Source organism: Astyanax mexicanus, chromosome 24 (assembly GCF_023375975.1).
Source record: "Astyanax mexicanus isolate ESR-SI-001 chromosome 24, AstMex3_surface, whole genome shotgun sequence".
Taxonomy (NCBI): Eukaryota; Metazoa; Chordata; class Actinopteri; order Characiformes; family Acestrorhamphidae; genus Astyanax; species Astyanax mexicanus.
The window spans coordinates 22938445-22963372 of NC_064431.1; the positions used below are offsets into that span (position 1 = coordinate 22938445).

A 24928-nucleotide genomic window follows, 5' to 3' on the forward strand; every position below is an offset into this window, starting at 1 on the left:
TCATACAAAGAAGGGTTTATTAGAGGTTTCAAAGAAAACCAGACAAAGCTTATTGGACAGCTGATTTATTACAGCCTTCAGGTATATTATTGATTCAATGCTAAACAAGTGTTACCGTTGAAATACATTCAGAATTTTTTTTCTTTTTTATTATACATGAATCAAAGCTATATGGCTTCAATCTTCTAGTTAGAAAAAAAAACACGTTAAAAACATACCTGTATATACACACATACATATTTACATGTCTTTGTTTATTAAAGTTATTTTATGTACTCTTAAAATATACTTTAACAGGAAGGGAGCATGTGTGTCAACATGATACGGCACTGTCACTTTAACAGGATATTTAACGGAAAGTCTCAAGACCTGTTTTTGAATGTAATAAAAGAAAAACATAAAATATGCAGTGAAGAGATCGATTGGGTACCGAGAAGGGAGGGGGGAAAAAAGGAGGAAGAGCAGGGAAGTGGGCAAAAAAAAACAAAAAACCTGCACATATAGAATACTTTTCAATCCATGCAAATCAGTTTTTGGAAATAAAACTGCGAGTATCAAAACTTGTCAAAACCGTTGTGAATACAAAAGAGACCAGAACAAGAAATTTAAGATGCGCTTTCCATATCAGCAGGTCTCTCAATGTCCTTCGAAGCCTCTGATTTTTCTCTACGCTCTTCCTTTCTCTCTTTACTTCTACTTCTCTCCCTCCTATCTCTGTTGTCCCTCTCCCTTTCCCGGTCTCTGTCCCTGTCACGTCGGTCTCGGTCTTTTCCACGGTCTCGTTCACGGCTTCTTGAGCGTTCTCGTCTTTTATCTCTACTGTCTCTACTGTCACGGTCTCGTTCTCTGCCCTTTGTCCTGTCTCGGTCATGATCCTTTCTGTCAAATTCTCGCTCCCTGCCACGGTCTCTGTCTCGTTCGCGGTCCCGATCCCTCCTTTTGTCTCCATCACCTTCTCTGTGTCGATCAGCATCCCTGCCTCTACTGCGATCTCTTTCCTTACTGCGTTCTTTCTCCCTTTGATTGTCCCTGGTGCGATCGTGATCCTTGTCCCTGTCTCTGTCCCGGCTACGGTCCCTCTCTCGTTCCCTGTCGCGGCTGCGGTCCCTCTCTCGTTCCCTGTCACGGCTGCGATCCCGCTCTCGTTCTCGCTCCCTGCCACGGTCTCCTTCTCGCTCTCTGCCACGATCAGATTCACGGTCTCTATTCCAGCCCCAAGGCCTGCCCCCATGTGGTCCATCCCGCTCTCTGTCTCTCCTCCGGTCCTCTGACAAATCTCTGTGTCTTTCTTCAGAGAGCCTAGATGGGCCCTCTCGGTCACGGGGACCACTGTCAAACCTACTGGACCTCTCTTGAGGTTCAGAACCGTCCCTAGTAGAGGTACTGCGCCTCCTCATTTCTGGGGAGTGTCTTCTCCAGTGGTCATCACGGTGGGACTCTGGGCTGTGGCCACCCAAGCGAGGAGGCATTGAGATGGGACCTTCAGAAGGCGTAGGTAACAGAGGTCCTCGTACAGGCCTAATGTCATTTGCATGTTCTTCAAAGTGGTAGCGTGAAGACTGGCCTCCTGCATCTTTATCAGAGTAGTGTCCTGGTGGAGGACCTCTAGGCCCACCAAATGGCTGGGGTGCAGGACCTCTGGTTCTCTCGAACTCTTGGGTTAACCCTCCTCTTGGTTCATCAAACGATCCTCCTCTATGTGGTGGGGAGCCACGGAACTGGTTTGGAGGGGGGAATCTATGCCCTGCCAAATCCCCTCCAGATGGACCTCTTCGTCCTTCAAAGTGGTTTGGTGGAGGCCCTCTAAAGGCAGGGCCATGTGTGGGACCCTGATTCTCTCTGTAACTGTGTGGTGTGTTTTGGGCTTGGGGCTGTTCCATTCCCTGCTTGTAGGAACTTCCACCCTCATTATCATACTGATCACCAGGTCCCCTTGGGATGTTAGGGGGTGGTCCATGCTCTACAATATTGTGGTGTGGAGGTGGGCCTCTTGGCCCAGGGAAGTGAGATGGTGGTGGTGCTCTGTTGTCAAAGTGGCCAGGAGGGGGACCTGCAAATGGAGGTGGGCCCCTGGGTCCTGCAAAGTTGAAAGGTGGTGGAGGACCATTAAATCTTTGTCCATCAAAACTTGGGGGTGGTGCTGCAGAAGAGGGTGGTGGACCAGGAGGTGGGCCCCGTGGTCCCACATGAGGTTGTGGGGGCATATTACTATTGAACATTTGTGGTGGAGGTCCTCTCTGACCCACTGGTGGCATCTGTGGAGGAGGTCCCCGAGGTGTAATAATTGGTGGGGGTGGTCCTCTTGAAGCATCAAATGATGCATTGTTTCCCCACTGATTTTGATAAGGTGGATATGGGGCAGGTGGTGGATATTGAGAGAGCTCAGGTTCTCTGTGAGTTGGAGGTGGGCCTTGCAGTTGTGGGGGCATCTGCATTGGAGGAATACCCTGAATTGGAGGAGGACCCTGCATTGGAGGAAGGCCCTGCATTGGAAGAGGGCCCTGCATTGGAGGAGGAATATGCATGGGTGGTGGAACAGTCATTAGCGGTGGCCCAAGCATGGGTGGAGGTCCAACTGGTGGCTGATAAGACATTGGAGGAGGAATGTCTGGAGGGCCTCTGTACTCATTTTGAGAGTTTGATGAAGTCATGTGTTGCACATGGGGTAAATGTGAATCCATGTATGAGGAACTAACTTGAGTGATGTCTTGTGATCCTCCAACAGAGGTTAACGAGGTGCTGATTGTTGAAATACTGTAATATGTAGTTGGAGTAGATTCAACAGGCTCCTCAACAGGTAAAGGTTCTGCTTTTAGAATGCTGGCAGAATTAGGCCAAATATCTTCAAATCGTTTGCCTTCTGATTCAATAGGACCCTCCTTTTCTTTAGGATTTGGTTTAGTTTCCGGTTCTGTATCTACAAAACTATCAACCAAGTCAGGGTCTATCTTCTCCCCTAAAAGTGGAATGGAAATTTCTGTGCTGTCTGTATCAAGAAAAGGTACCTCTTCACTTTTTGACTCTTCTTCCTCTTGCTTGGGTGTCTCTTGTTGGGTATCTGGATCCAATGGCTTATCATTTTCTGATTGTGTTTCTGTGGTTGCACAGGGTTCTTCTTTTACATCCACAGAAGACGGCTGTACGGGAACATCTATGACTTTAGGTTTCTGTGATGTCAATGTATCTAGGATTGCTGCAATATCAATTGGTGATTTTTCTGCTATTGTAGTAGCAGCAGCAGAAGCAGCTTCATTTGCAGGAAATGTAGTACTACCAGTAGTAATAATATCTGAAGTAATTTCAGAGGAGTCTTCCTTTTCTGCTGAATCAGATGTTGGTCTCCGACTGGAAGCTGACTGTCTAGGGTCCCTGCTCTGCCTTGGATCCCTTCTCTGATTGATCACTGGATTTGCTGAAGTTTTTGAAACCAACTCTTCAACCTTCTTGCCAAGTTGAACCAGTTGACTGTTGCCTAGGAGAGATATAGTAGGCTGGGAAACTAACGCATCAGGTTCCTGCTGTTGCTGGTTCTTCAATTCTTCTTGTTCCTCTACCTGCTTCTTCAAACTCAACTTTGGATCAACTTTGACGTCATCAAAAATGGAGTCATCTTCAGGGTCGTAGGCAACATCGTCCATCGCAGGAGTCACCGTTTCTGACTGTTTGATCATCACAGGTACTACAGGATCACTGGGCTTTTCTGTATCGTACCCAACACTGGGATCATATTCCTCCTCAGGGTCATAGGGTCTGTCATCCTCTTCTTCGTCCACTTTTTTCACTTTGGTAACTCCAAACTGCTGGACAATTGGATCCAACAATGGCACCGAAACATCAGCCAAACTTTGGTCTGAAGGTGACTGGGAAGCTTCGGAATCTTGCTTTTTCTTACCAAACAGTGTCTTTAGGATGGTCTGAAGTGGGGTTGCATTGGGGGCAGGCGCTGCTGAAGCAGCGGTAGTTGAGGGGGAATTACTGCCTGTATTTGTGGAGACAGCAGGTGCCTTGACAGATGCCAAAAGAGAAAACACAGAAGACGCTGCAGCTAGTGGAGCTACTGAGGACTCTGAGCTGCTGAGGGGGGGTGGAGTTCCAGGAGGTGTTGTGCTTACAGAGTCCAAACTGGTTCGCAAAGGTTTGTCAGGTTTGCTAATGGGAATTGGCTTTGGAAGACCAGTCTCTTCGTCTCGTAGTGTTTTGGAACGTTTTTCCTCATTTTCTAGGGGAGTTCCAGTTCGTTTTTTGTCTTTTTGACAAATTAAAAGCCCAAGAAGGAGATTGGGACGAGCGGGCTCCAGACCTGTCAAGAAAAAATTAAAAAAGGTTGATTAGTTATATTCACCACTATGTTAACATTTTTTTTTTACACATTATATGTCCCTTCCAATTTGTTGCTTGTATTAAGAGTTTGTTCCAATTATATGTAAAAATTTTCAAAGTCAAAAATAACTTGTTTTCTGTGTATTAATACATCTCTTTTAATTTTGTAGACATGACTTAGTAGTGATGCAGAAAAATAACGTTATTCTCATCAACTTTTTAACAAGACACATAACTGGGCTTTCTAGTAACCAAGACATTTTGCTCAAAACGCAGATCATGCTGCTTTGTCATCAGCAGCCGGAGAGAGCACATTTGGCCATGCTCTCACTGGATGGGTAGATGCCTTTCTCTTCTTTTATCTCCCATTGTGATGCTGGCTGGCACAGGTGCCTGTTGCCTGGGGTATCAGAGCTGGGGATCCGGCGATTTCTTCAGAGTGCGATGTCTGTGTGGCGATGCTGCAATGGAAAAAAAACTCCAAAGGATGTCCTTACCCTCATAGTGTTGTGACCTTTGCAAGTAATAGGGGAAGTCCTTGTGAGTGGGTGGGTTAATTGGCTCAGCTATAAAATGTAATTTGTCATTACTAATTTACTACTGAATGTGATTTAACCAAAATCTGACAAAAGCAGCCATTTATTGTACAGCAACCAGTACATTTGAAGAGGCAATCCTCAGAGCAGGAACAGGTTCTTCAATAGTATAGTAGGTCGATTCTTGTCGATTCAGTGGCAGATCAGAAAGCTCTTCCCTCAATAATTAGTACAATCCCATCAGTCATATCCAGGAGTCCCTAGGATTGGCATCACATTTGTTCCTCTCATATATTATTCAACTCTGAATTGTAACTTTGTTAAATGTTATATGCTTACTTGTTTTTTATAAAATATATAATTTCCATTGTGTAATGTAGAAATGCTACTACAACAGTTATGATAGAAAAATCTGCTTGATTAAATTTAAAAACAAGGAAGAGACTAAAAACAAAGTTGAGACATATCTACCAATTTTGGATGCACATTTTATTAGAAATAGATTACATCAGGTTATTTACAATTCCAACAGCAATCATGTACACGAAACACTTGTAAAAAAAGAACAGATTTTGTGGAACAAACTCTTATTTCAAACACAAATCAGATCAATAAACTATAAACTTTATAGTCATACCCATACTTACCTGAGGTTCATGGCAGACAATAATAATACTCAATGGTCCATATTAATCAAAGTTCTCAGACTAAGAATGCTGATTCGGGATAAGTTAAAGTTTACTGAATTTTATTAGATAGCTGATGAGAGGAGATCTTAGATCAGAGATGCTTAATAAATGAGTTTAACTGTGAGCAATGTAAGGGATTCTATTCAAATATTACTATTTCCAAACTTTCTGATTCTTACCTGGCCCATCGAAAGGTAAAAGTTTAGAAGGCAATGGGTCCTTTGAGCTCAGAGGGATGAGGTAGAGGTCTTTGATGCGCTTGTTGTTTTTAGCCACCACGCCGAAACGCTTGCGGCTGCTGAAATACGAAAACAGGGACACGTATGCCACTTCTTCCTCCTCGGTTGCTGGATGAAAACGAATAAGACACAGCTCCTGGAAAGAAGACAAACAGCCAAAAGAAATTGTGTATTTAAGTTGACAAATATATTAGCTGAATTATTGTGTCTTTTTCAAACATATGTGTCAAATATATTCATTTATGTTTTTCTAATGAAAATTGCCATACTTTTGAGAGTGAAGTCTTCAGTTTGCCTACATAGTCCCAAACTGTGTGCGGTGATATTCTACCATCAATGTGGATGGTATCAGGCAAATCCTGTAAAAGAGGGAAAAAAAAAAAAAAAAAAAAAAAAAGTAAATCATTATAAACCACAAGTAGCCGTACTACTACAGTACGCTACATATATACATTTTAGACGTAAATCTGCTTTATTCCGACTTTATTCCGATATCTGAACTGAGGTATTTTTTTTCACATAAAACATAACATTGAACAAACCTCCTTGAGATGCTCAAAAGTCCCAGACACCATGTAGGCCTTTGTAACAAACTTGGCAACAGTGTGCATGTTAATGAATCCTTTCCACATCATTTCTTGTCCTGAGAGAAACAGAGCCGTCTCACCTTCTGGAGGGGGCTCAGATGTGCTGCAAACAAACAATTGTCAATAATTGATTACTATTGTCGTCTATTCTCCAACTGTCAGTAATTGACAGATATAAAATTTAACAAGAACCCTGGAACTGATTTAACTAATATGCAAATCTTTACCAGAAAAGCAATAAAAAAATTATGAAAACACAAAGGAGACTACAAAAATCATAACATGCACAACTATGGTAGGTCTAGAAGAATTTCACATTTCTCAGCAGTTATTCCTACATGAAAACAATGCACCAAATATTTAGCAACTGAAATTATTTGGCCAGGAACAAAGGATTTTAAATGTAACTTACATTAAAATTTGTAAAAGCACTACTGAGGTAAATGAGGTAAAGTAGCAAAATGAACAGAAACCTGGCCTTTGGCACAATGCTTCATTTTGTTCAGTTTCGGCAAAAAATTATCACTTATTTCTTTACAAAGTGGAAGGGATTATTTCTTTTATTTTACTTTCAGTTTAATACATAACTTGAAAAAAACTACAAAATGACAAACTTCAAGCTTCAGATCACCGACATCTACTTTAAAGAAAACGCACCTGGACGTGCTGCCCCTGTGGTGTCGGGATTCTGTTGAAGAGACTGGCTTTGCAATTATGGGTTTAGGCACAGATATGGGAGCTGGTGGTGGCATGGGCAATGGACCCTTCATCTCCACCACATGAGGTTCAGCAGACACAACAGGGACTACAACAGTCGTAGTACTGATTGGTGCAGCAGTGGGAACTGCCACATCTGGACTCGTCTGAGACAAAGGTGCGGAGGAACGGTGACTGGCAGTACGGGGGTCTCGGCGGGTTATCGTGACCGAGGACACTGCAGGAGCGGCTACAGCGGGCTGAACAACGGGCATCACACTGCTCGGCTCCTCCATAACAGTCTGCTGGAAGGGCAGAGGGGGCTCAATGCCAGCGTAGGAGGCAGTGGACGAATCTTGTGCTGTGGGCACCTTGGGTGGTCGTGGGTCAGTTTTAGGCTTTTCAGGAATAGGAATAGACATTTTGGGCTTTTTAGGTGCCGGTTCATCATCAGCAGACTTCTGGCCTAAAAAAAAAAAAAAGTTACCAAACAACAATGTATGGTAAGTAACAGCAGGTCTAAAATGTAAATATGGCACTTTTTCAGAGGATCTAAAATCTGAATTTACCACAAATAGTGCTGAATATTAAAATACCCTACAAAAAAACTCTAAAGGTCCGAAGTACACAAAAATAGACTGATTTCAGGACAGAATATGTCTATTATTGGTTTAAAAAGTATATTGATATTAGTGCAAATGAAACATAATGGCACACCCTTAGTACCTACCTGTGCAAATCTTACAGTTGAGATCAAACAGGTGAGCTCTGTGTTCTGCTGTGGTGTCTTTTAACATACTGCTCAAGAGGTCAGGCACCACATTGCTCTTTTCTGCCAAACTAGATCCCTGAGACGGTGCGGCGGGTGGATTTGAGTCCTGATGATCCTATGAAATCACCAAGAAAAGATCCCAGAAGTCAACTCATGCATTCAAATGTCACTGGTGCTTTTGCTTTCCTTAATTTAAGAAATCAATAACCAAAAAAGAGGTTAAGTCTAAAGTAAGTTGCTTTAGTAAGTAAAAGGAAAAGGAGTGGAAGATGGGAAGGAAAAATGACTGGGTAAGTCTGGGGAAAGTAAGGAAAGAAGGCTACCACCACTTACTGCCCCAGAGGCCAAGCGGGGAGACTGGGAAGTTGCAGCAATACATACATCTCCATCAGACATGGAAGGAGCCTCCTCCATATCCACATCAGGGGGTGCAGCATCATGCCTAGATCCAGCTTTGGGATGTCCCGAATGAGATCTTCCACTAGTATCCTGAGAATACAGAATAAATAAAATAAGTATCCATATGTCTATGTTTACCTTTCATTTAATGCAATGCAGAAATGTATACTTTTCTGATGAATCTGTCATAACAATCAGGAGAAATGTCAAAGAATGAATGCCAAAAAAGAGAGCTGTGTTACCTCAGAGGTTTCCACTTTCCTCCAATCAGAAATCTCTCTGGAGAGCAACTCCTCAGGGCTCAGTCTCACCAGACGGAATGGACTGACCTCTCCACCAATCACACGATAGAAAAGACCCTATTGAATACACACAGGCAGAAATAAGCAATTCTTAGAGATAATTTATTGTAAAAATAAAATGATGACATAATACCTGATAGTCTGATACTAATAATATCAGCCAAGACTGACATCAACCAGATAATTTACAGTTAATTTGAATCCACATGCCTTAATGTAGCCATCTAAATAAAGGCATGCAAAAAAAAAACGTAAAACCATTATTCTACTTCCCTCTGAATAACAACTAAATGATATGAACCCCAAAATATGTTATGATAATTGAGCATTTAAGCTAATGAATAATTATTTTAATGATAGAGGTAGCATTGCTATGCTTCCAGCACAGTGTAAACTTGACTAGCAAGATTAAGAAGAAATGTTTTAATTAATTTACAATTGACTGCCCAAGCTAATTATAAAGCATACAATACTGGAATTTAACTCAGATTTTTACCCTGATATTTAACTAGAGCATTTTAATACTTGCAATCATACAGTGGTTGACCTACCTTATTTTTTGGATCTTTTAGGTTGAACATCAGAGATCTGTATTTGTTCTTGTACTTGCTGTCCGTGTTCATATAGAGGTTGAACATCTCCTTCTCAATGCTGACCGCCAGCCTGCCCACCTCACTCTCGGACATGGAAAGATCATCACTGTCACTCACCCTGAGGTACAAAAAAAAAAAAAAGAAAAAAAGACAACAATAATGAATACAACCAAAACATTTCCATGCAGTAACCTGTTCCATTATCATTAGCTTAAAGCAACAGCCCATACATTTGGAAGATTTATAGATTCGAAATTCTGTTTTTTGACTACTGCAATGTGTTAACTAGAACCAGTAGAACCTCACCTTTTGTACAGTATGTCAGTGAGCGAGCGGCGGATGTTGGATCTCATCTGGTTGTTGGGAGGTGGCTGCGGAGGCAGCGCAGGTGGTGCAGGTTGGGCAGGTTTGTAGTGAGGTGGCTGAGCATGGGACGCAGCGGGCTGGGATGTAGGAGGTGCCCTGGATGTGGTAGAAGATCCAGATCCTGAAGACTCTTTGGATCCACCCTGGGTCTGCTTTTTGGGGATGGTGAAGTTGCTCTTGGTCACACTCAGAGCTCCAGTGACGTGGATCCTTGATCCAGGTGGACCAGGAGATGGGAAGACTGGAATCGGGGGAGGTGGTGGTCCTGGTTTCTTGGATTTAGGTGTTTTGGTCTGGGGTGGAGTTGGTGGTGGTGGCTGTTTTTTCGCACTGTTTGCAGAGGTGTTGCCTTTGGGTGCGGCCTGAGGAGCAGACTTGGCTGACTTCAAGCCTGGGGATTTCTTGCTTGGTTTGGGGGATGGTGTTGTAACTGGGGGCTTCTTCTCAACAGGAGCTGGATCCTTTTTTTCTGGCTCGGGTTCAGGTGCATGTTGCTCCTCTTTTTCCTTTTCCTTATCCTTCTCTTTCTGGGTAGCTATTAATAAATAATAATAAAAACAAGATACAAAAACATATGAAAAACATACCCTGACAGACAAGAATGGAACATATGTGTTGTGAAGTCTTTGATGCCAATACAATCAATTATAATTTTTATGTTAACTAATGTTTAATGAAACAAATTGTGCCTTGCCTTGATTCTGTATTGACATTTCATGAATTTCACCCCCAAAATATATATAAAAAATATAAAATAAAATAAAAGTCTTTGTATTTGAGAAATGCAGTGTGAAAGCAAACAATGAGTCAAAAAAGATTGTTTAACGTCTAATCTTTATTTAAGAGAATTGGCTGATTTATGATAGCACATAACTGGCTGAAGTTATATACAAGATGGGATACACTGTACCCCATAAATTACCATCAGGATATATATATATATATATATATATAAAACTGTCATGCAAGCTGAATAATAATAAAAAAAAGAATATGTATTTTGGGTCTAGACAATATGATTACAATATCAATATCACAATATATTTCAGAATTCAGAAGTTGATATAATTCTGATAAATTATTAAAGTGCCACAAAAACTGAAAATAAAAGTTGACATCCAATGTCTTTTTTGTTACTACAAAAGTCTAGAAAAAATTATAAAATGTTCCATTTAATGAACATCAATGACAGATCTAAATAATGCTAACTAAAATATCAAACTGTGTCTAAGAACTTTATCATACCACTTTCATTATTAATCATCGTGTATGTTGATGGTTGAATTGTTGACCAGCCATATATAGTTTTACTCATCCACAAAAATTCAACTCTTTGAAATCTCCAGCATAGCATCTGCAGTAAGAAAAACACTGACACACTGTATAAAATATTGAGAAAATATAAATAAGCAAACCATCATAGGATATACAGATTAGTCCACATGAATATGCTACAAGAGTATTACAAATTCTGCATTTCACATTTAAATTGTGAATCTAACACAGCCTTCCTTAATCATGCTTATACTAAAACACAGCAAATCTGCTATTAAATTAACTAATTAATTAATCAATCTTGCCACTACAGCTTACATCATAATGAGTGGCTTATTGCATGAATGTATAAAAAACAACACTTAAGCATGTGTAGATTCCTTATCCCACTAATTATAAATAAAATCCTCTCAACAGGAGCATATCTCAAAAAATTATAAGTTAAGTTAACCAGATAACTTTAACTTGAAGTTGAAGATTGTCCAGAGGGATGCCACTCAACTCATTTCCTATTGGATAGACTTGACTTGCACTTTAATCATCAGGTCAACTTCACAAATCTCACTTTGTGGAATACCCTGAGGTTCCTCTATGACCAGTGGAATGTAATATATTTAACTATGTTGACTGGTCATTATATTTTGATTCTTTTTTATTTCTAATAATCATGTCATTATGAATACTATAAAGTGTTAACTATTATTTATACTAAAAGACAAAATATGCCATTCTTAAATGTGCTTAAAGATAGATACTAAAAGATACACTGAACTTCTCATCCAAACAGTACAAAACTGAACGGTCCTTATAACGAAACTCATTTAAAATCCAGAAACCTGAATTTAATCCACATTCAGACTATAACATCACATTTCTCAACAAATTCTCTCAATAAACACAACAGCAGAGCAGAAATTTCAATGTATAACTAAATGAGCAAATCAGTGTAAATCAGTACTGGTGTCAGTAAGCATCTCTGAGTTTCACTGGCTCTTCCATCAATCATGGATGGAAATGGATATTTTCTAATGCATATATGAGACATACACAATTAAGCAATCAACAAAATGATATCTAATCTAATGAAACATGTAAATATATAAAAGTGATTTATGTCTTATAATCGTGTTTTGGCTTTTCTTCTATGTGGTGTAATAATGAGGGCAGGAGATTCAGCTTCCATCATCTGGATGCCGTCTTGCAGACCCATCATCTTCCGGTTTTTAAGTGTCGTCTGTCTTCACAGCTTCAAGCTTCATAAACAGCATCAGATCTTCTCTTTCTCTGGACCAGATGTTGCATTTTCACCCTTCTCAGGTCAGCAAACCAATGTTACTCCCAACTGCAATTAGCTTTGGTGATGCGCCAAAGAAGGCAGAGGCCAAGATATCCAGAGCAATCGACAAAAAAAACTTCTCAAAATTGAAGCACGGGGCATCAGAAAATTCTCTGTAATATCACTTTATTTTGAAGTCATAGTTCTCCAAAGAATATTTCATAAAAGCAGGGCATGCAAGTCATAGGAATGTGAATAAATATATAAAGATGTTCATTAGCCATAGTGTTAATAGCAATTATATTACCAATACATCCCAGCTCTATCCTTAGTAAAAAAAAACGTGGGCAGGAGGAAAATGACACAGAGACCTACCTGTTCAGATGAGTGGTCAGCTCTTTTGTTCTTATGAAGAAGATACTACTCCCAGATCAGAGCAGATGTTGGAGGAGGTAATGTCGACATTGCAGCATACACTCAAATTCACACAAGCACGCACACTTATAGACCCCAGGCAGAAAGTGAAAAATATACATATCATGGCAAGGCACTTATGTCAGGTACTGAAACTGCCCATTTAACATTTAAGTTAGTTTCTGAGGTTGAAATTTAACAAACTCATGACTCAAGGTGAATCTGCTTTGAATTTCATTCAATTATGCATTAAAAAGTCTTATTTAAATGAAACAGCAGATGTATGCAACATCAGCCATAAATACTTACCATTACGCTGCTACTTACCTCTCCGCAGGTTTTAAACAGCTCTATATAAACTTGTACAGGCCGAAATTTAACCTTGCACCTTTATATGCCAGATTGCTATAGTAAATTGGCAATGTGCAAACAGGGCACCCAATTACAAACTCGCTTTTGGCTTACAGAAACCAATTGTTTCAAAGCATACCCTTATAAAGGTTTCAGATCACATAATACTCATTGTTTGATCAGTTCTACACATCAAAACACAGAAAGAGACCATAGAAATGTGGAAAACCTTCAAAGAGATACATACACGCTTTGTTTAACACAGTTGGTGATATGGGTGTAGTCTTTTCTGGCGTTACTGCAATGTAATTATGGTCACTGGACCAGGATGACATGGCTGGAGGTGGTGGATGTTCCTCAGCAAGTTTGTCTTCTTCATCCTCATCCTCTTCATGTTCACGAGCCTCTGACTCGGACGATTCCTCTTCAGCTTTGCTGGAGGACTCTGTGGACCTTCTGCTACTCCTCCGCTCTGGGACCGCATTCTTCTGAGGGGAAAAAATAAAAACACACACAAACACATAGGTTAATATCAAATCAAATGGTTTAGGATATCATTTTCTGATACTTCTGGAAAAACAGACCAATTGGGGGGAAAAAACATGTTAAACTTGGAACAGTAAGCTTCTTGTGTACTTTTAAAGTTATTAATGCCTCGATTTAAATGTCAGGGCTCTCCGAATTCTACAAAAGAGGTGTGGAGCTACTTTGAGCCTGGTTAACGGTGTAAAAAGCAGTTTATCAGGGCAAAATATGCCCAGCTACGGCCTTTGTACAGAGTGCTGGGCAAAAAGCACAAAATTACTGTATCTCAGAAAGCTGTAGGAGAGTGGACGTGTGCAATTCAACAAAGGTAAGTACTTTTAATCATGTTTTACTACACCCAAAGTCCAATGTACTCCTGAGTTCTCATTTAAGTAGACCCAGCAGCTGCAGGTCTCTGCATGCACAGGTGATGTTTAAAAGAAAAAAATCAATCCAGAAAAGAAAAACTTTGAGTGAGTGAGAGAGTGAGTGAGAGAGAGTGAGAGAGAGAGCATTGGCCAAAGCAAATGATAATGAATTTAGTTAGACCATGCAATTAACAAAAAGATCCAGCAGAGATCCTGTATCTCTTCCGTTAGTAGTCAGCTATCCATTTACACAATTCTGAAAAACATAAATTAACATCTGGCAGAACAATTTTTTTTTTTAGGTGACAGCAACAGCCTGGCAAATCACTACTTGCATCCTACATCCTACAGTATTTAGCAATCTATGTTTTAATGATACACATTTAAATTACATTTTCTGCATATAATCAAGCTTTATTGACTGAGATTTACTGTTACTATTCCTATACAACCAATACCTTGGGTGTTGATTTAGCTGGTGTCTTTTTCTGCGTTTTGGTCTTTGTCTTCTCCTTGGGCTTTGGCTCCTTGTTTTCCGTGGTGATGGTCTTCATGGCAGCAGCAGCATGCTTGAGGATGCAGTCATTCCCACAGTAGACCGAGTCAGGCAGAGCATCCCTCTCGCAGCCAGGGCCGATGCACTTAGGCAGAGAGGACTCCTCCGGTGACACAATTGCCTGCTGAAAACTCATGTTCATAAGACCTACTGAGCTCTACAATTACAACTTTAAGATCATACTCTAGTATTACAACATAAAAAATAATAATGCTGATAACATTATATATAACTGAAAGACTCCTGATATGCCGTTAAAAACTGATTCATGCTATTAACATGTTTCACAAGGCTGAGTTAAGACACAATCCAAATCTTCAGGTTCTTGAAAACTTGCAAGACAATATGCAATAGCATGTGTGACTGATGAGGTCACCAGAAAATAATAGTTTTTGGCTTTTATTTTATAACCGACATTTAGGTTAAGAGCGGATTTTAAATTATATAAATACTATTTACACCAGGTTGTATTATTCGGCACTGAAACCTTTATAACAAGTACAGTGAAGTTTTTGCCTTCTGCAATGTGTAACAGGAGGCTAATAAAAAAAAACAAAAAAAAACAATTTAGTTGAGGTACTCAACACCAATCCTCATCCATTTAGCTGGTACAATTAAACTATGATAAAGATTTTCACAATATACCATATGTGACCTTCTAAAAATGTAGATTCTTAAACTTTTAACATGTAAAATCCCAAACCCACTACTGTAATTTAATCAGATTATGCTGCACTTTTCCTAATTAAATATAATTAATTAAACTTTTCAATCTTTAAAGAAAAATGCAGATATACAGTGGTCTTAAAGGACTGAAAACCAATATATGCTCAGAAGTTTGTAACAATTAAATGGATAATGACTATTCCACCATTGGTTTTCTTTAACCTCTGCATTTTTATAGTCTGCGTGATGCCTGTCAAACAAGCTTGTGTTCTCATTTGGTTCATCTGCAACCGTGATTGTTCAGCCTTTTTTCACTTATTTCAGATCCACAGACATCGCTAATTTATGGGTGTTCATTTTCAAAACTTCATGTTCATTTTATTCATTCATAAAAATCTACCTAGGTATGAACAGGCCTTTGGTTTAATTCCTTAACTAAAGGTTTCATGCTGGTGGTATTCGCAATCAATCTCTAGACATGAAATTCTGTCTACAATAACTGGAAGCTGGAAACTTGTAGGTGACTGCAATCTTCTTCAAAAGGGTTTAGAGCTGTTCGACTCCACTGTCTTCTCTCACACTGTAGCTCAAGTGGTGATTTGGCTGAAAGGAGAAAGCCAGACCGGCTTCTGGAATCCACTTTTCAGAAATGCTTTAAAACTTGTATTAAACCCATGTTTAGGTTAAATTGGTCTAGATTAAAACCATATTTGCATTAAATTGTTGTTGAATTATTTTAGATTGTGTTATATTTTATATAATTCATATCACATTTATTGGTTCATGCTCTGTTGGTCAAAATCCATGATTTCTTTCGATCCAAATGAACTACGCAATTTCAAAATGCACAAAAGACAAAGAAGATGAATGTTATACCCACGTTTACGCTGCTTCCCAGATTTTACTTTTTATAGTAAAAAAAATTTATTTCTTCATAGAACCTTTTTCCTGTATTAAAGTTGAAAGCTTTTGTACTTGCTTTTACTATTTGCTAAAATACTCCTCTTAACACATTTAAGATCTACACAATTTGATTCATAGACAGAAAATGATCAACATTTCAGTAGAGCATTTCAGACAAACTGAACCAATGCAGTAGTAATTAAAGGTAAGTTGAAATGTTGTGGGTGTACTATATCAATTCAAGATTTTAAAAAATTACACATTTACTATACATTATTCAAAACATAAACCAAATTGAATAAGGCTTTTCATTAGACATGAAATGTTTTACAACACTTAGTGTTTTTTTTTGCCAAGACTCATCATCAAGAGAGATGAATACCCTACAAAAACCTACCGGTTGGAAAATCTTTATTTTCTTTTTGCCGCTTGGGTTGGTGGCCTTCTCTATCCTCCCCTTAATTCCCAAATCTTCCCCTGGTTTCTCGCCTGTGGAAGGAGCAGCACTAGGAGTAGAAGGTGTAATAGTAGCAGCAGAAGAGACAGCAGCTGAAGTTGACGGTGTTGTGGGCTGGCTAACAGGAGCTGGACTGGGCTCTGCCTTGCGAACAGGAGGGACAAGCCGTTTCCCATTTTCAGTCGCTGCTGTAGATGGAGCAGGCTTAGAGGTCTGAACTTTCTTTCCAGTGCAGTTGGGACAGACGTAGTCCTCACCGTTACGCTCCATTAGACGCCCACGGGCCTCAGTAATACCCACGCAATCTCCGTGGAACCACTCCTCACAGCGGTCACAGCAAATCATGAACCTAAGCACATGTCCCACAATTTAATCAAATTAAAACAATTTAAGAGCAGCTACAAATATATTGTAGCAGTTAGTGTTAACAAGGTTAAATTAATATAGACACAATACCTTTAAGCAAAAAGAATAAAAAATAAAATAACCTCTTAAACAATACAGGACTTTTACAGTAAATCTCAATCACAAAGACTATTCCAATGGCATGTGGCCTCAAATGTAGGAAAAGAAAAAAAAAGAAAAAAGAAATTAGGCATTGATTTCAAGATATCAAACATCCCACAACACACTTACCTTTTGTTGTGTTTCTGCCTGCAGATGCAATACAATGCATTGGGGTCATAGCCATCGCTATCAGACTCGCTTGAAGAAGACTCGTCATCTTCATCTTCATCATCCTCCTCCTCTTCCTGTCCTTTGCGGGACTTTGCACCTGCTTTAGGCTTCACCTCTCTCTTAGCAGAAGTAAGTTCCTTCCCAGCAGCTCTAGCAGGGCTTCTGGTCGGTCGTCTGTTAGCCGCTTCCTCCTCAGGCTTGTCTTTGTTCTCCTTCTCGATATTATCTTTGTCTTGCTTCACAGCCTCCTGCTCTGGTTTCAGCTCATTCACAGAGTCCTCCATCTTGCCTTCTTCTTCTGTGCTGACCATTGCCACAACTTCTTCGTGCACCACTTTTGAAATTTCTTCGCCAGCCTCCTCTTCATTTTCAGAGCTGGCATCATCGCTGTGTGACCCAGCTTGGACTGTTTTGGCCTTGGCCGCCGCTTTTTTCCGTCCCCTAGTTTTCTTTGCAGGAGAAGGTGCTTTATTCTCTGCTGCTTTAGCCTCTGCATTTCCATCAAAGCTCGCCTCTGAAGCAGTCTCTGCATCTGTCGGAGTCTGGGAGGGGGGATCGCCACCTTCCAGCAGAAGAGGAGCACTCCGCCTACCTCCGCCTCGGCCTCGTTTCACTGTTACCAGGAACTCCTCTAGCTTGTCGGTACGCTTGGCCTGCCTTCCACTTCGGCGCACCGGAGCACCCTTGGCATCAGGGCTCTCTGCTGCCGTCTCTCCAGGCATGTCTCGTTGGGCGATAGTTGTCCGACGGAAGCCCCAGGTTTTCTTGAACTCACCGGAAGTCTTAGATTTCTCTGGATCTTCTACTCTGTCTTCTTGAGCAGCATTGCCTTGGTCTTTGTCTTCTTTTTCCTCCTCAAGAACAGTTGTGGGAGCTGCGGGCAATCAGAAAAACAACAGGTTAAATACTTTAAATTGAACACTGTTCATTCTGAATTTGGCTCTTCATTGGAATTATTACAAATTTATAATTGAATTGACTTGAAACAGACAAAATAAAATGAGGCAAACAATTATTTAGCAAGCAAAAACCAAAAACATCTAATGCAAGCTCTGAATCATTTTTTCATTGTACCCAGTAAAACTATTTCCAGTAAAACCATTTGCATCATTGTGCCAAATTTTATGAATCTGCAAGAAGAAGAAATTAAAACCAGTTAAAAAAAAAAAGAATCAAGTTTCAGTGAATCAGTTTTTAGCATAAAGTCTTCATTTGCATCATTGTGCCAAATTTCTTAAAACGGCCTTCCCAAGCAAAAGCAGAAACTAATTCACCATTGCAAAATCTAATTCATTAAATCTCCCAGATATTAGCAATCAAGTTCCATGACCAAATCAATTGCTCCATTTGGAACTCAAGAGGAAAAACCCATCCGACGCCATGAATCAGCAAAGCAGAGCTCTCAGTAAGTACAGCAGTCCAAGCTGTAGGTACCTTGTGAGATGGCATCCAAAGGATCCTGCCTGGCCTCAGGCTCAGGAACTTGAGCTAGCTCAGGACCCACATTCTCCTCCATAGCTGATGGAGACACTCAATACTTTTCAAACAGAATATCTACAATTAAGAGAGAAGCACAATACAACGTGGATTTGAGCTCTCTACCTTTTTACTACCTCAGCTAAGGCAGCAAATTAATGTTTCTTTGCCTTTTATTAATTGCTCATTGTAAATTTAACTTACTGTTGCATATCATGTGATTAGACAGCAATACAAAAGTCACATTAACTGTTCCCTTAATTTCCTGTGAGAACAAAAATCAGCACTGGAAACTGGACTCAAAGTCCAGATTTCCCTATTTAAAGAAAAAAAATTATTCACAAGGCCTTTTTTATTTTAACCTCCCCTCCATATATTCATATGAACCTGCCACTTATCTAATTAAGAATCAATCAGGTTAATTTTAATTCACAATAATTGTGAGTGTCACAAAGGATCACAGAAATGTTAATGTGTGTGCTATATTGTCCAGAGTGACCAGTATTAAGCATGGCATAAGCTTTTTTAAATACTTAGTATTTTGACAGCTTAACAAAAAATATTGTTGCCTGGGTCACAAATGAATAAGAGCAGGAGTTATGACCTCTTGAGAAATGTACTTCTTAGTTTTAACAGGTGTAATGGAAGAGAGGCTATTTGTCACACATTTTCAATTGTTCATGTCTAACTAACCAATGTATGCTTCAGTCCCCTATGCAGAAATCCCAGACTGGTTAAAAAACGGCTAAAAACTGAGAAATACTCAATGCTTCTATAATTCAATTAAATTTTATTTATATAGCGCTTTTTACAACAAAGGTTGTCACAAAGCCGCTTTACAGGAAAAACAGGTCCACGCCTCTTCTATAGCATTTGTGTTGTACAGACTCTACTACAACTTAACAGTTAAAAAAACTAACTACTCTGAACACTCTGGAGAGTTAAATTGTGCATGAAATCAAGCCTTGCTGCTCAACTCTAGTGTAATAAATAAAGGCCTTCAGAGCAATCGTAATGAGATCAAGTTACAAAATTTCATCAGTTAATGGAGAAATGCAGCACTGTACCTGTTTGTGTGTCTTTCAGGAATAGTGTATGATTACAGCAGACCCATATCCATACACTTCACATTACGAGATTCTGTGAGAGGAAAGATAATGGTTAGATCTGTAGAAAGGTGCAAGAGTAACAATTGGTGTTACCTGGTCCAAATGACAATTAAATCCCTAAATCAAGGATGGGCAATTCCAGTCCTGGAGTGCTTTTCATGTTGAAGTGCCCATGATTTAAGTCATCTGGTAACTCATTAAATACGTCAATCAGAGCAAGGAAATTATTTTAATGATGTTATAATTTATGCTAGAGACTACTTGTACCCAACATAGCCTCCTGTGCACCTTTATTTGTCTAGTTAGTGACTCACACACAGATTTAGCCTAGGCCTGGAAATACAAAGGAGTCACATACTACTAGCATCTAATGTTCATAGGCTTGAACTACAGAATTAAAAAAATTCACACAGCAAACCTAATATTGGTTCATAGCTAAAATCATGACATGATTCCTCCAAAGAACTAGGGAAAAAATAAAGAACCCCTCTGCAGTTGTACAATAACATTTGAAATCTATTACATAAGATACTCTTGATAACGGATTACACATTTCATTTAGTGTTTTATAGAAAGCTAACAGAAACCTGTAAATCCTCACAACATACAGTATTTATTACATGTTGACATGCAGACAAAATGCACCAGCAGTGGCAGATTTCGCTATTAATTTTTGACAATCTTATCAAGTGCGAGCCTTTAACTACTGATGATACTTGTCAGTACAATATGAAAATGATCATGATAAAATAGATATATTTACCATAGACCAGTTCTAATTCTTTTTTTTAGGGATGATGTATTATCCTAGATATTATTACGATAAACAATATTTGTCCTTTCAAAATCATTAAATGCCACTGACAATGATAATAGAATAGCATAACAAATGAATCATACTCTTATAAAAACATTATATATGTGAACATACATACAAATAGATGCTAGACAATATCACGGTTACCAAACACCACTAAGGTCATGTCCATTTATTGTACAATAGGTCAGTAATGTAATTATCATGACAGGCCCAATTGTGTAGCTCTATTTACTACTTTTTTTCCCCCTTCATTTTCGACCAAATGGATGCAAATATATTCTGGGAATCCCTTAATAAATTATCATTTAAGCTATGCTGACATTGCCTTTTTTCATGTAGGGCAAGGTGTGACATAATGTCATAAACATAACAGCATTTGAACAGCACTTTGTTGTGTACAGGTAAAGCTTTGTTAAGCTACCCATTTAATAGGTTTTTAATGTTCATTGCATTGGAAGCCTATGTGTAATATTTTATATTTCATATTTAATTTAAAAAAACATCCATAGACAGTGTTCTAAATCACATTAAATAAGTTCACATTTGCTGTTACTTTTCCCTCAATAGCTATTGTTTTATTGGTTTATAAACTTGTTCATGATCTATTCTGTTGGACAATAGCACTCAAAGTGTTACGTAAAGAAATAAGGAAAATACATGATGTGAATTTGCAAATGAAGCAGTTAATTCGAGGACAGGCCCAACATGTTTGGAGCCTAAATATAAAAACGTACATATTCTTCGCATGATTATTCAAACACAAAACAAACATTAATCCTGTAAATACTAACATTTAATACTGTATATAAATCTGTAATGTACCTCTGTCCCGCCTGGCCCTTCTGTTTATAGCATTCCTACACAGCATGAACCACGTGAGTAACATTAGCAGGTTGCTAGGTTAGTTATTACTCAAACGAACCCTCCTAACAGAGCAATGGTTTCGCACCAGGGTTCGTTTACACTGAACTAAAGCTGACAAATATAAACACACCCGTATTAGTTACTCGTTTTTTTAAAATCCAAATAATGGGGAAATATAATGCAGGCCACGTTCACGCCTTCGTGTTCCCAGTTTTCCCAGTCACGAGGCAGGAGGGAGCGCCGTATTCCCATGTCCCGTGCTACCTTACATATCAGCTAAAGATTAAAATGTAGCTTAGCTAGGGGCATGTACGCTCCGAAATGTGCTTTTACACGCTTTAGCTAGGGTTTAAAGTAGTAGAACAGCTCGTGTCTACGTTAATACGAGCTGGCTAGGTTAGCTAACCGAGCTAAGCTAGGCTAGGCTAAGTCATCTTCCGTACCCGCTAATACTCCGCAGCCCCTCTGCGCTACAATAACACTGTATCTCATGAACACACATTACTGTGTGCGTTACTACAGGTCAGTAAGTGAATTAGTATTCATTCATGTGCCCTCATTTAACTACAGAATGTATCTAAAGCTAAAGTATTGCTGGGTTGGTGCTTGAGATAAACCAGCTGCCTAAAAAGTGTATTTTTGCTCCTACATGTATTTTTCAATCGGTTTAACAATTCAAACGCGTTAATGACATGCATCACGTTGATAGGACTAGCTGGCTAGTTCTGAACTTATTTTTTAGAACAAATGTATAAAATACCAGTTGTTAAAAATTGTTGTGTCATTTTGGTTGCATCAGAATTTTAACCTTAAAATAAGAACTAGTCATGTGCTCATAATAATAAAAAAAAACGTGATTGAGCTGCTCCCTGAATTTATCCGATTTAAATTTGAAATTGGCATCAATATTCAGAAGGCACAAGCTTTTTGCACACCCATTTTTATACAATTTAAACAACAACTGCCATATTCAAATTATATAAACTTGAAAGTCCACTAAAAATGAGATGCAATGTTTTTGCATGTACGTGAAAAGACTGGCAATTTACATTCTTAAAACTGCATTTAATTTTCATACATTTTTTATTGAATCAAATGTTACCTAAATATTACCTAAAAATATTAGATTTGATTAAATAAAGTGGAATTCTATAATCTGAGCACTTATTTACCCACATGATAAGGTTAATCTTTATTCTAAAGTTCACAGAAAGGCATGACATTGCTTAGGTAAAATAGATTACATCACTAATGTATAAACCCCTGGCTCTAAATAGGTAGTTTTATAGTTATAGTTATATAGGTAGTTATAGGCTATATTGTACCAACAAGTAAAATGTGCCCAGTCATTAGGGTAAACTGCATTGCAAAGTTTTAAATCAATGTGTGAAACAAAGCCTCCCTGTGTTGCAAATGCTAGGTACTTATACCCGGGTGCAATCCAGACATGGGTTAGCTTGTTAATTTTCTGCCTGATATTACACACCCTTAAATCTTAAAGATATAGAGGTTTCATGTTCGATAATACACGTTACTAGGAATTCGAATTGTAATAGGTATTATTTTTTTAAAAATTAAATCTGCAACTTTACAAATATAATGAATAACAAACATAAAATTGTCACTTACCTAAACTTTATTTTTAAATGTGTATTTTCCTGAATACAAATTAGACATTTCATTTCCCCCAAACCTTTCGTTTCGTTATGTTTGTCAAGTTTTTGTTTATTTACAAACCTGCATAATGTGGGTTTGGTGTCTGTTACTGATCTGAAATTATTAAGTGCAGTAGAAAATAAACAGGCAGCTTCTCCAAGTAACCCGTGTGAGATTTCTAAGTTTTCAGAATGTGAATAACCGATTTTACTGCAGAAAAAGCAGTAAAATAGTTTTGTATCACCTAACGTTACACTACAAGGCCCGTAAAGGGGGTAACTAGCTCATCTATGCTAATGGGTAGGACACAGAAAAAAGCACAAAATTCCTTAAACGTGCCAATAAATAGGTAAAAGTAAGGCATTACTGTGCGCATCACGCCCACTTTTAGCTAACCTAGCTAGTTAGCTATCGTTAATATTGGCTAGCTATGTTAGCTAGGTTACATGACAACACTAACGAATCGCTTTGCAGGGTATCTAAATAGCTAAGGTGCTAAACAAACTACATTTAAACAAATTCGTTCAGTAAGTAATACGTAGCTATATTAGTTAGTTACATATCTATATGTCGCTAAATATGACGTTTACAGCGTTTAAAGCAACAAGTCTTTTTTTGTGATTTAAACTGAGAGACATTACGAAATGCAGCCGTGTGAGAAGGCTAGATTAGCGAACGCTAGCCAACGTTAAATCCAATGTTAGCCACGAGGCTAGCCAACAAGTAATTTAGAGGTGTGTAACCCAGGTCCAGTAAGTAAAAATCCAACCCAGCGTTTTGTATCAACTGCCTGGAAAACTCAGCAAAACCGCCCAGGAAACTGGTACAAAGCCTGGGTTGGCTTTTTTCCTTTTTAGACCTGGTTTACCCACCTCTACGCAACAACCTAGCTAAGCTAACGTGCTAGCCAAGTTAGTTAGCTTTCTTAGCTAATAACTTGTCTCCAAAAACATGATTTTATAGCGCATATCATATAAACTATAACAGCAACTACTAGCTGATTATATTCTTTACACTACCGCCACATCGATTTCGCTACGTTCAGGCTGTAAATATGTGTAATCCGCGCAGATAAAGATGATGATAGTGGTTATAATCTATATAGTGGAGGCTTCAGACCGCGACGCCATTACTGCCGCCCGAGCTCGTGCAGCAACAGCTCAGCGGAACCCGAATCTGATCAAATATTAAGTTAAATGCAGTTAAAAGCATCGTTCTAAACCCGCTGCAGCGCATGCATCCAGCCGCGGACCGTCTGCGCTTCCAGGGCCGCACACTCACTTGTGAATCCGGCGTGTCTGCAGCAGCGCGCTCACCGCCACATCTTGTCCTCCATTTTCTTCTTTGCGTGCTGCTGATGGAGGAGCGCCTTTCCCAGCGCTGGTAGAGGACAAACACAGCTACAGCCAGACCCACAGACACACCGCGGAGAAAGAGGAGGAGGAGCGGGGATCAGACCGCCCCCTGCTGCCTGCATACAGGTATTAAAAAAGGTGAAAAATAAAGCTCGACAGCGATATTCTGTTCTGCACGCACACATTTTCTTTTTTTGTGCCTGCGAGTTTCAAAGTTGTGCTTGCGACAAAGAAATTTACACAGGCAAAATGTTAAAACTCACACGTTTTTTTTTCACCTGCTGTTTTTGCGCCCCCGACTTCTGACATCGATTGACGCCATAGAGCAGGGGTGTCCAAACTTTTTTTATTGGGGGTCAGAAGGAGAAATATATTTAAAGTCACGGGCCCCACTCGGTAATAAAACAAATAATGAAATATACCACTTTAAATAATACTTTTTTCCTGATTATTTCATTTACACACCATTACATACCATCTTTATCTTTGACAGTGTTGTGTAAACTAAGATTTTTCAAATTGATGTTTAATTTCATGATGTCTCTTAATATTAAACTCTTTAATTACGGCAATTTTTAGACTCCTTTGCCCCGTTTTTCTGCGCTAGATATGCGCACTCTCTCCGCTTTTAGACTCTTTGCCCCGTTGTTTTGTGCTAGAAATGCACACCCTCTCCGCTT

The 24928-nt window shown here is 39.2% G+C and overlaps 1 protein-coding gene across 5 annotated transcripts; it reads right to left on the minus strand.

Annotated features, from left to right (window-relative positions):
- On the minus strand, positions 1–24313 carry dido1 (death inducer-obliterator 1). 5 transcript variants are annotated; one of them, XM_022682765.2, is made up of 17 exons: positions 24175–24313; positions 19512–19584; positions 18403–18522; positions 16927–17842; positions 16231–16639; positions 14167–14388; positions 13063–13300; positions 9440–10034; positions 9092–9251; positions 8481–8597; positions 8173–8328; positions 7798–7954; positions 7029–7533; positions 6327–6474; positions 6054–6143; positions 5725–5920; positions 1–4300 (listed from the first exon to the last, which is right to left on the minus strand). In XM_022682765.2, exons 3-17 carry the CDS (start codon positions 18482–18484, stop codon positions 606–608), a joined length of 7686 nt encoding a protein of 2561 aa, XP_022538486.2. In that variant the 5' UTR covers positions 18485–18522; positions 19512–19584; positions 24175–24313; the 3' UTR covers positions 1–605. The 5 variants fall into 5 exon arrangements, with proteins under 5 accessions (XP_022538486.2, XP_049327703.1, XP_049327704.1 ...); XM_049471746.1 differs by having other exon boundaries at positions 13063–13303; positions 14167–14385; positions 24175–24312; XM_049471747.1 differs by having other exon boundaries at positions 8221–8328; positions 13063–13303; positions 24175–24312.
- Between the last annotated feature and the right edge of the window lie 615 nt (positions 24314–24928).

What these genes read in the sequence shown, in the direction of transcription:
- dido1 (XM_022682764.2), bottom strand. Translation starts at nt 18,484, where the DNA reads ATGGAGGAGAATGTGGGTCCTGAGCTAGCTCAAGTTCCTGAGCCTGAG. An exon ending in TAAAAGATCCAAAAAATAAG is followed by an intron (nt 8,598 to 9,091) that starts GTAGGTCAACCA and finishes TGTATTCAATAG; the next exon opens with GGTCTTTTCTATCGTGTGAT. An exon ending in CTTTTGAGCATCTCAAGGAG is followed by an intron (nt 6,144 to 6,326) that starts GTTTGTTCAATG and finishes CCTCTTTTACAG; the next exon opens with GATTTGCCTGATACCATCCA.